We start from the raw sequence: 11,779 nt of genomic DNA on the forward strand, positions 1-11,779 counted from the left end.
TGGAGACCATTCTAGGTTACATAGCAAGTTCAATGCCAACCTGTCTCTGTCACAAAAAAAAAGAGTTGAAGATATAGTTTACTGATAAAACAATAGCTTAGCATGCAAAAGGTTCTGGATGTGAACCCTACTACCACAAAAAAGAAGGAAAGACAAACAAATACTATAAAGTCATAGTTACCTAAGTAGCATGGTATTGACATTGAAACAGACACTTAGACCATGTGGCAGCGTAGAGATACTGGAAATAAATCCACATATTTACAATCAAATGATTTTCTCAATAAAGATGCCAAGGGTATACAATTGGGAAAGAATACTCTCTTCTCTAATGGGCAAACAGGAAAAGTAGATATTCATGTGCAAAAGAAATTCACACTGCATATAAAACTGACTGAAAATATGTCAGAATTAAAATTTAAGATCTTAAACTATGAAACTAAGTACAGGATCCTGGGCTATGGACACAGTTCAAGTGGCACAGAACTCACCTAGAAAGTACTAGGCACTAAATACTGCCAAACCCCAGTACCACTAAAAAAATCCCCCCAAAAACCTCAAAATGAAATTCTGGAAATAAAAAGCTTATTTTTTTTGTATTTTGTAATATTTTATTAACAGGGAGCCTATATATTTCTAACTGTAAACAACAAAGAACTGAAGTGTCAAAGCAAACACATTAGGGATCCTCTCTAAACCCCGTATTTTCTCACTGTCTATATACTGAATGTATGACATTTAAGCAAAAGTGAATCCTTATTAAGCAAACATGTTTGCATATACCGCCTTCTCTTTATCTTTTTGTGCCTTTATCTTTTGCTTGACTTTCAGCAATTTTGCCTGGATGGCTTTATCTTCTGGTGCTATCTCCTGGGCTTCCTTAAGATCAGCCAAAGCTTGATCATATTCTTTTAATCCTTGCCATCCTTGAGCTCTGCGGTACAGTGCTTTGGTATTTGATGGGTCTATTTCAAGTGCCTCCAAACAACTGTCAACTGCTCCCTGCCAATTTGACATCTTCAGTTTACAAGCACCAATATTCAGCACACAGCTTAAAGCTATCGGTTGCAGTCTGGATCTATCTGCTTTCTCAATAACAGCCTTTGAACTATCCAAATATCTTAAAACCTTTGTATATTTTAATAGCCATCTCCCAGTTCTGGGACTTGAAAAAAGTATTTCCAATGTTTTTTAAATCTTCTGCTATTAATAAAATTTTATCTACATCTTTTAAATCTAAATCAGCATCATCAGGGAAATCTGGATGACTGTCGCCCGAGCCATCTTTTGGGAATATTCCCCAATCATCTCCTTCCTTCAATTCTCCACATTCTGCAATAATGCACAATTTGGCAGGTTTTTCACCTTTCACTTCTACATTTTCCAGAATCCTTGCCACACCTAATCCTTTAATTACTTGTCCAAACACCACATGTTTCCCGTCCAAATGAGGAGTTGGAACTGTTGTGATAAAGAACTGAGAACCATTTGTATTGGGGCCTGCATTTGCCATGCTCAGCAAACCCTCTCGATCATGCTTATAATGGAAATTTTCATCTTCAAATTTTTCACCATAAATACTTTCCCCACCTGTCCCATTCTGATTTGAGAAGTCTCCACCCTGAATCATAAATTTCTTAATAATTCGATGGAAAGGACATCCTTTAAAATGGAGAGGTTTCCCGGTTGTGGATCCAATGCCTTTTTCTCCTGTACATAGTGCTCGAAAATTTTCTGCAGTTTTGGGTACAATATCAGCAAACAATTCTAATACGATCCTACCAACTCGCTCCCCTCCGATATCCACGTCAAAGAAGACTCGGGGGTTGCTAGGGTCGGAGGGCTTGGCTTGTGGGGATGGGTGTGACATCTCAACGGGCTGGGACACGCCGAGGAGCAGGAGCAGGAACCGCGTGCACAACCCCGCCGCGCGAGCCGGAGGGCGACGGTCCCAACGCAACGAGGGTGGCCGCGCTCCATAAAAAGCTTATTAAGTCAAATAAAAACTCAGTTGAGAGCCTGATAATGAGGCTGGATCAAAGTGAAGCTACAGTATCAGGCATTGACAGCAAGACAGAAAAATAATATAAAAGATGTAACACCTCTGCAATATTGGTAAAAAAGCTAAAAATCATGGAAGAAGAAAAATGAGGAGAAAAACGGAGGAGGAGGAGGAGGAGGAGGAGGAGGAGGAGGAGGAGGAGGAGGAGGAGGAGGAGGAGGAGGAGGAGGAGGAGGAGGAGGAGGAGGAGGAGGAGGAGGAGGAGGAGGAGGAGGAGGAGGAGGAGGAGGAGGAGGAGGAGGAGGAGGAGGAGGAGGAGGAGGAGGAGGAGGAGGAGGAGGAGGAGGAGGAGGAGGAGGAGGAGGAGGAGGAGGAGGAGGAGGAGGAGGAGGAGGAGGAGGAGGAGGAGGAGGAGGAGGAGGAGGAGGAGGAGGAGGAGGAGGAGGAGGAGGAGGAGGAGGAGGAGGAGGAGGAGGAGGAGGAGGAGGAGGAGGAGGAGGAGGAGGAGGAGGAGGAGGAGGAGGACGAGAGGGAAAAATTAATAAAATAATAGAAAAGTTCCAGAATCTTGAGAAAGAGACATACAAATACAGGAAGCTTTTAGGACACCCAATAAACAAGAACAAAAAAGAAGTGCTCTAAGATATATTATAGTTAAAACATTAAATATAAGGAAGAAGGAAAGATTATTGAAAGCTGCATCAAATCACGTATAAAGGTAAACTCATCAGAATAACAGAAAATTCTCAATAGAAACACAGCATGGAGGGTGTAGAATATCTTTCAATCCATGAACGAACATAATGTCAGTCTGAATTACTGTATCCAGAAAAGTGTAATTCTTAATTGAAGGGGAAAAATATTTCCACAATAAACAAAAATCATGTGAATTCATGGCTACTAAGTCAGCACAACTGAAAAGAAGTCATCCAAATAAAAAATAAAAAAACAAGGAAATGTTAGAATTCAAAGACATTATGAATCAAATGGACTTACTAGACATAGCCTGAACATTGTATTGAATGCACGTTTCTTCCCAATATCCCATTGAACTCTCTCCAAATTAAATTGTAGGATATAAATTAGGTCTTAAAATACAAGAAAATATAAATGACCTCCTTTATTTTTACCAGACTACAGTGCAATAAAACTAGAAGTCAAAAGTAAATCAAATTATGGAAAATATTCAAATTCATAGATACTGGATAATATACTACTTTCCGTGGGTTCATGTGTCATGGAAGAAATAATCAATTTAAAAATTTCTATAATTTAATGAAAATAAAAACAAGTTACCAGAATAGTTGTGCCACAGCAAAGACAGTGTTATACGGAAAGTTTATATCTATGAAAGGCCACATTAAAAAAATAGTGATCCGGGGACTGGGAATATGGCTTAGCAGTAGAATACTTGCTTTGCATGCATGAAGCCAAGAGTTCGATTCCTCAGCACCACATAAGCAGAAAAAGCTGGAAGTGGTGCTGTGGCTCAAGTGGCAGAGTGCTAGCCACGAGCAGAAAGAAGCCAGGGACAGTGCTCAGGCCCTGAGTTCAAGCCCAAGGACTGGCAAAAAAATGCATAGCGATATCAAATATGCACTTTAATCATGCAACTAGAGCAAGAACAAGTCAAAACCAAAATTTATAAGTGGAAAGAAATAAGAATCAGGGTTAAAATTAATAAAGCAGAGACTACAGAAAGCACGAATCAATGAAACACAAAGTTGATTTTTGGAAAAAGTAAACAAGATTAACCAAAACAAGAGGGAAATGACCCAAATCAATAAAATTAGAAGTGAGAAAGTAAATAACCACAAAAACACCAATGAATTTCAGGTGACCATTAGGAAATACTTTGAAAACTCACATTCTAATAAGCTAAACAAACCCTAGAAAAATCAATAAATTTCTAGATATATATGACATAACTAAATTGACCCAAGAGGATATCAACTACTTAAATAGATCTATAATGAGCAATGAAAGTGAAGTGTTAATAAACAGTTCCCCAACAAAGTGCAGGAGAACTGATGGCTTTGTGGCCAGTTTCTACAAGAATACCAACACTCCTTAAATGTTGAAAAGGAAGGATTACTACCAAGGCCATTTGATGAGGTCAAACCCAGTAAGGACACACACACACACACACACACACACACACACACACACACACACACACAAATAATAAACGAATTTCCTCATTGGAACATAGGTGCAAAAGTTTTCAATAAGATCTTTACAAATGGACTTCAACAACACATGAAAAGATTATATACCATGATACAAAGAGGAAAGAAGTCAAATGATCTCTATTTCTGGCTAGAACACCTGAAAATCACCTGAAAAACACCTGAAAATACAGAGTCTAGACCTAAAGTATTATTAATATATCATAATGTAAAACAGGGACTATTTGGGAAGGGATCCTTGGGTAGGAGGAGGGAGAAAGGAGAGTGTGATGTCAAGGTAAATATCATAAAGGCACACCATATATATGTCATTCTTCACAGAGATAGAAAAATGAATCCTAAAATTCATATGAAAGCATAAAAGATCCTGAATGGCCAAAGCAGTCCTGAACAAGAGCGGCAATACTAGAGGTATCACAATACTGAACTTCAAATTATAAGCTGAGCACCATGGCACATGCCTATACTTCTAGCTACGCATAAAAATCAGTGTGTGTGTGTGTGTGTGTGTGTGTGTGTGTGTGTGTGTGTGTGTATCTATGGGATACATTTTCCCAAAGCGAGATTTTTGGTTCCAATGGCATGTACTTTAAAAAGTTAGCATAGTAGGGGCTGGGGATATGGCCTAGTGGCAAGAGAGCTTGCCTTGTATACATGAGGCCCTGGGTTTGATTCCCAGCACCACATATACAGAAAACGTCCAGAAGTGGCGCTGTGGCTCAAGTGGCAGAGTGTTAGCCTTGAGCAAAAGGAAGCCAGGGACAGTGCTCAGGCCCTGAGTCCAAGGCCCAGGACTGGCAAAACAAAACAAAAGTTAGCATAGTATCAGATTATTTTCCAAAAGGGCTGTAAACAATTCATCATCTTAACAGACATGAATGACAATGTCTGTAGTGGATATTATCTGTCTTTCATTTTGGATAGTCCTGTAGGAGAAACAAAACCTCTTCTTAAGTTCATTTGCATTTCCTAAAGAGTTTAATCTTTTCATATATTTTTTCATATATATATATACATATACATATATATTCATTCTCTTTCTGTGAATTGCTTTTTGCTTTTCCTTATCTGTTAAGTCATTTATATCATTCTTATCAATGGATGGATTTGGAACATAAGGAGCATACAGGTTCTCTTTTGTGAGGTGATAAACTATTCTCAAGTTATGATGTGCTATGTTGGGGACAGCTGTGCCTTTAAGAGGCCACAGCTGGCCTTAGCCCATCCCCTCTTCTTCCGCCTTTAACAGGAAGAGAAGTGGGGCTGGGGATATGGCCTAGTGGCAAGAGTGCCTGCCTCATATACATGAGGCCCTGGGTTCGATTCCCCAGCACCACATATACAGAAAATGGCCAGAAGTGGCGCTGTGGCTCAAGTGGCAGAGTGCTAGCCTTCAGCAAAAAGAAGCCAGGGACAGAGCTCAGGCCCTGGGTCCAAGCCCCAGGACTGGCCCAAAAAACAAAAACAAAACAGGAAGAGAAGCCCCAGCCTCTGGGGCGAGCACGTGTCTGATGGCCGGGACCCCAGAAACCCAATCCTTGGGGGGCTGGGCCTCCGCCCACAAGGGAAGTCCCCTGACATCATTTGATGGACAGCCCTGGGGGCCAACCTGTAGTCCCTCTCCTATGCCTGCCCTTCGGGGTATATCTGTGGCTCCTCATTTGAATAAATCAGACGTTCTAGAGGCAGTCTCAGAGACCACCGCCCGCTCCTGTCTTTCCTTGGGCTGGCAAGCATGTGGTTTCGCAACCACACGCTAACAGAGGCTAACCCGGGACCCCGCTTCTGCGTCTAATCCCTACCGGCGGGGGGGGGGGGGGGAAACGTGAGAGAGTGAGTATGGATCCCACACGAAAGAGATAGATAAGCCCAGGACCCCTCCCCACGTGGATGGGGAGGGGTAGAGCGAAGCCCGGCAGTGCTATGCTCTGGTTATGGCTTAAGTGTGTTCCTCAAGGGTTTATGTGTTTAAGAAATGGGCACCTGGGCTGGGGATATGGCCTAGTGGCAAGAGCGCTTGCCTCCTATATTTGAAGCCCTGGGTTCAATTCCCCAGCACCACATATACAGAAAATGGCCAGAAGTGGCGCTGTGGCTCAAGTGGCAGAGTGCTAGCCTTGAGCGGGAAGAAGCCAGGGACAGTGCTCAGGCCCTGAGTCCAAGGCCCAGGACTGGCAAAAAAAAAAAAAGAACAACAACAACAAAAAAGAAATGGGAACCTAGTAGGAGAAATCTTGAGTCCATTTTCACTGAGTTGTTATAAAAGCAGTAAGCTTCCCAAGCAGATTGCTGACTTCTACTTTCCTTCTACTTTGCCTCACAATGCACATGTCCATCATTCTAACATCATCTTCTATTAGGCCCTCACCAGAGATCAAATCAATGAGACGCCCTAATGTTATATTTTGAGTGTTCCAAACTGTGAGCTACATAAACCTCTATTCTTCAAAAGTAGCTGTTGTAGGTATTTCATTATAGTATTGCAAAATAGATGAACATATTAAGAGTTCTACAACTCTGCAAGTATACTAAACACCTTTGATTTTTGGGGTAGCTTTTATGGTTATTTATCTTAGTTTTTTATTTTTAAAAGATGTAAAGGTGCTGGGTGCCATTGGCTCATGCGCATAATCCTAGCTACTCAGGAGGCTGAGATCTGAAGTTCACCGTTCAAAGCCAGTTTGGGCAGGAAAGTCTGTGAGAATCTTATCTACAATGAACCATCCAGAAAACTGGAAGTGGTGCTGTGTTTCAAAGGCACTAGCCTTGAGTGAAAAAGCTCAGGGACAGTGCCCAGGCCCTGAGTTCAAGCCCATGATTGACTGAAAACAAACAACAAAACAGAACAAAATGAAACAAAAAAGCTATTATGTCAACATTGCCACGACTCTCAGTTTTTTAAGCAATCAGGTATAATTGTTACATGACTGCAAAAATAGGTAATACATTCCTACACTGATTTTATCAGAGATCATATGAAGCACATTCTGATTTCCTTAGAGAGTAAACATCTTGATAGTTATAAATGATATAGACTAGGTTGTACTTAATAGTTTTGTGGTTTAAATGAAACTTTATGGGCTGTAAACTTTATGGGATGTGAGATATCATCCTAAAACTGATAACTTTGAAATGACTTTTGATGGCTGCATGAAATTCTCATTTATAGAATCATCATCCTTTAATCATCTCACCTGCTTCTAATCATTTCCAAAGTTTCACTCTTACAAAAAAGGTGGCTAATATCTTTGTACATTGCATCTCTGCTCTTATGATCCCCCCTCCCCTAGTACTGGGGCTTACATTTAGGACCTCATTTAGGCGCCCCATAGTAGATTGTCTACCACTTGGGCTGTGCCTGCAGGTTTGCTTCAATTATTCCTCAGGCAAGGTCTTGTGTTTTTTTTACTAAGGCCAGCATCAGACTGTGAACCACCTACTTATACCTCCCCCAAGTAGATGGTATTGCAGGTGCACACCATCTTGTCTGGCTTCTGCTTTTTTATTTACGTATTTTTTTTGCCAACCCTGGGCCTTGAACTCAAGCCTGAGTACTATCTCTGGTATCTTTTTGCTCAAGACTAGCACTGTGCAATTAAAGTCACAGCATCACTCCTGGCTTTTCCCGCTTACATGGTGTTGAGGAAACGAACCTAGGGCCTCATGTATACAAGGCGAGCACTTTATCAATAGACCATATTCCCAGCCCTCTGCTTTTTTTTAAAAGATATATTCTTAGAATGAAAATTACTGAGGGAAAAGATGGCTTTTAAAAATGGAGAAGGAAAGCTTCTAATAAAAATGTGAAAACAGTGCACCGTGGTGCGCAGGGCTGTGCGCAGGGCATGCTGGGGTTGTGTGCAGTGCATTGCATATGGTGGGGCGGGGTCTGTGCCCTGGGCACGGCAGTGGGGCTGTGCGCAGGGCATGCTGGGGCCGCGCGCGAATGAGCGCGCGCGCGGGGGTTGCTGGTTAGGGGCAGAGCAAGACCACACTAGCCACTTCGAGCCAGACGCTGCCAGACGCTGCCACCGCTGCCGCCATGGAGGTGTTCTTCATGATCCGGCGCCACAAGACGACCATCTTCGCGGATGCTACGGAGTCGAGCACCGTGTTGGAGCTGAAGCGCATCGTCCAGGGCATCCTCAAGCGGCCACCGGAGGATCAGCAGCTCTTCAAGGACGACCAGCTTCTAGAAGATGGGAAAATGCTGCGTGAATATGGCTTCACCGCCCAGACCGCCGGGGCACAGGCCCCGGCCACTTTGGGCCTAGCCTTCCGAGGAGACGAAGCCTTCGAGGTTCCGCACATCGAGCCGTTCTCCACCCCACCAGAGCTTCCAGACGTGTTGAAGCCTCAGGATTCCGGAGAAAGCGCCAGTGGAGAGGCCGTGCAATGAGGGCCCCGGGCATGTCGTCAGAGGCCCACTCCCCCACCCCCAATAAGAGAGATTTGGATGTCTGCCTGAGGAAAAAAATGTGAAACTAGTTGACAGTGACTCTGCCCGTTTAAAAATTTTGGAGTTTTCGCATTAAATTTTGAATACCGCATTCAGTACTTCAAAACTTGTTGGCTTGTTTTCTTTCTTTCTTTAATTAATTAATTAATTACTTTTATTATTTTTTTTGCCAGTCTTGGTCCTTGAACTCAGGGCCTGAGCACTGTCCCTGGCTTCTTTTTGCTCAAGGCTAGCACTCTGCCACTTGAGCCACAGCGCCACTTCTGGCTGTTTTTTTTTTTTTTTTTTTTTTTCTATATATGTGGCGCTGGGGAATGGAACCTACGGTTTCATGTGTAGGAGGCGAGCACTTTACCACTAGGCCATATTCCCAGCCCCCCTCCCCCTTTTTTTGATTTGTGGGTGTTTTTGCCTTGTTCTTTTCTACTACAATGACATCAAGTGCCATTATAGTTGATGACAGAGAATATTTCAGTACTTAACACACAAATATATGAAGTGTATTTCTCTATCACCAGTTGTTTAATTGTTACAGGCTGATTGCTAGAAAAACAAGATGAGACGCTAAATTGCTTTCCCTGGCTTGAATCCACAGGGACTGGGGGCTAATTTTAGCATGATTTTTTGTCAAAAGCAGGAAGCAGTGCCTATGTGATTTTATCCTCCTCATGATTAACATATGCTAGAAAAATGCAATAATAATAATGATACACAATATTGATTGGTAACGAAAGTCCTTTGGATAGACAACATCTTGGTTAAGTTTGCTCAATACTAAATGAAGTTCGCCCAGAAGGAAAGTTCACCCAGAAGGAAAGTAAAGGGAGAGAGCCTTATTTATTTCCTAGGTGTTCTCTAACCTCAAATGAAATCCAGCCTGCAGCATTGTATCTTCAGATCTGTATGGAAAAATTGTTTAATGGCTGTTGATTCATTGATTTCCAAGACATTAGCAATGCTTAAGAGAACAGACTTTGTGCTGTCATGGACAATGGATTGGAATTTGAATATGAATTCTGGGTTTCCATCCTAGCCCTATTAACCTGTTATATGACTTTGAGCAGGTCATCTGTCCTCTCTGGGTCTGTTTTCCATCTTGAGCTGATTTCAGAGTGCTCTTTCAGTACAGGCTAAGGTTATAAAGAAACGATAGTACTGAAGTATTCCATTCAGGAGTAGGGCAGAGAACAAGTTTGGAAGTAGAGGACAGAGAAGAGAAACTGAATCATATCAGAAATATGGTATGGGATATTTTAAGTTAGATTCTTAAGATTTGGGATATTATGGGATATTTTAAGTTAGATTCTTAAGATTATCATAAAAGTACACATTTTAGGTTACATCTCCTTAAATTTACTACCATACGTGGATGATAGGGAACTTTGATATGTAAATTTCATTTCAAGAAAGCCCCTAAAATATACTTTCAAGTGTCATTTCATCATGTAAATTAAGAATTTGCTGATTTATACACATGCATGAAAATGAGTGAGTGCAAATACACATGATAACAATATTCAGAGTTTTCTTGCTTCAGAGAAGCTGCTGGGCTCTGGGGAGAGTGATAGAGCTGAAATGTCATTGTCACAAGGGAGGCAACTATTGATTTCACTGACAAACCCTGTAATTATAGAACACAATGCCTAGTTACATTAATTAGAAGGGAGTGCACAGAGGGAAGCTGGAGGCCCTGCTGGAAGGGAAAGAAGGAAAGTGGAGATCAATTTTCTCTAAGGTGTGGCTGGAGCTCAAAGCAGGTGGAGAGAGTAGAAGCTGAAAAATAGGTTGGGGGTTGACACAATTTGGAAGGTCGCCATAATACCTTGGATTACATTATAATTCACAAAATTAGATGTATAAAAATTCTTTAAAAATTGCAAACTACACCTAAAACACTTTCACAAACAATACAAGTATATAGTACCAATCCAAATTTTATAAAGAAATGATGTAAAGAGCCAGACAGTATACAGCAAGTCTTTTCCTGACCATTCTCTTCCATTTGTATTCCCCAGAACTATTCACTCTGGCTTACCTTCTTAAATTAATCTGCACTAACCAGAAAAGTTATCTACCAACTTAGTGTTAATAATGAAGATGTTAAGTTGTTGCTGTTTGGCCTCATACAACAATTTATTTTTATTTTATCTATTTTCATAACCATCTTACTATCTCCAAGAAACATCACAAATCTTTATTTATTTAGATGGTGCAGTAAGTAGCTGTAGAGAAATCCAAGTACAAAACCCTTCTAAAAAGAGCTGACCCAGCCTTGCCAAATATAGTCTGCCAGACAGGCTGGGCAGAGGTTTCTAAATATTCAGGCTCCAATGTGGAAGGAGAGTCTAAGCTTTCAATAATATTGCCTTGAAGGGGAAGAGCAAGATGTAGTAGGACAGAGTTAAAGATTTCAGGGTCTGGAGTCAGAAGACTAGAGTTCCAGCCTAGCTTTATCATTATACTTACCTTGGAGTCAGAAGACTAGAGTTCCAGCCTAGCTTTATCATTATACTTACCTTGAGTAAGTTGCATCAATACAGATTTAGTTTTTCCTCATGTGTTAAACAAGAGAAGATTTATTCATAATTCTGTTATGAGAATTGGATGAGTTAAGAGAGTCACATAAAATACTTAGTAATAACAGAGGCACATAAGGTCAGAGTAACTCATGCTCCAGGTAGAGTAAATCCACGTGTAAGCACAGATTGCGACCAAAACGCTAAAAGGCTGAGGAAGAAATGGCTCCTTCTTGGCTAGTTACTAACCTAGAACTTAGCAAAGGGCAAAGAAGCCATTTTTGAAACCAACTTTGTAGGTCTGTGGTTAAAATGTTCATTCTTGTCAAACTGTTGGAAAGCGTATTGCTATTGTCTATAAGGGAATACCTTCCTTTCTCCACTTCTCTGCATTGCAGTTTACTAATGGATGCCAGTTCTACCAGTGTCAGTGAAAGAGAAAATTTGCATTTTAAAGGGGAAAATGCTCCCTGCTTAGATAACATTCTAGAACAGAGAAGTCTACCAGGTATTTATGGAAAGAATTAGACCATTTCCCATTTCATTGGAAAGACATCTATAGTATCTATCCATTTGTCTGTCTGTACACCTGTCCTTCCATCTATATGTCCTC

At 41.2% G+C, this 11,779-nt stretch overlaps 2 protein-coding genes across 2 annotated transcripts; one reads left to right on the plus strand and one right to left on the minus strand.

The window, feature by feature from the left end:
• Positions 1-596: 596 nt before the first annotated feature.
• Positions 597-1,937, minus strand: LOC125344070 (peptidyl-prolyl cis-trans isomerase D-like). The gene is given in 2 exon segments (XM_048336669.1): positions 597-1,141; positions 1,143-1,937. Coding segments are annotated over 2 exon segments (1,110 nt in total). The 5' UTR covers positions 1,871-1,937; the 3' UTR covers positions 597-759.
• Positions 1,938-8,233: 6,296 nt separating this feature from the next.
• Positions 8,234-8,590, plus strand: LOC125344018 (elongin-B-like). The gene has a single exon (XM_048336633.1). The coding sequence runs from the start codon at positions 8,234-8,236 to the stop codon at positions 8,588-8,590; it is 357 nt and encodes a 118-aa protein (XP_048192590.1).
• The last annotated feature ends 3,189 nt before the right edge of the window (positions 8,591-11,779 follow it).

This window comes from Perognathus longimembris, chromosome 28, assembly GCF_023159225.1.
Source record: "Perognathus longimembris pacificus isolate PPM17 chromosome 28, ASM2315922v1, whole genome shotgun sequence".
NCBI classification, from domain to species: Eukaryota; Metazoa; Chordata; class Mammalia; order Rodentia; family Heteromyidae; genus Perognathus; species Perognathus longimembris.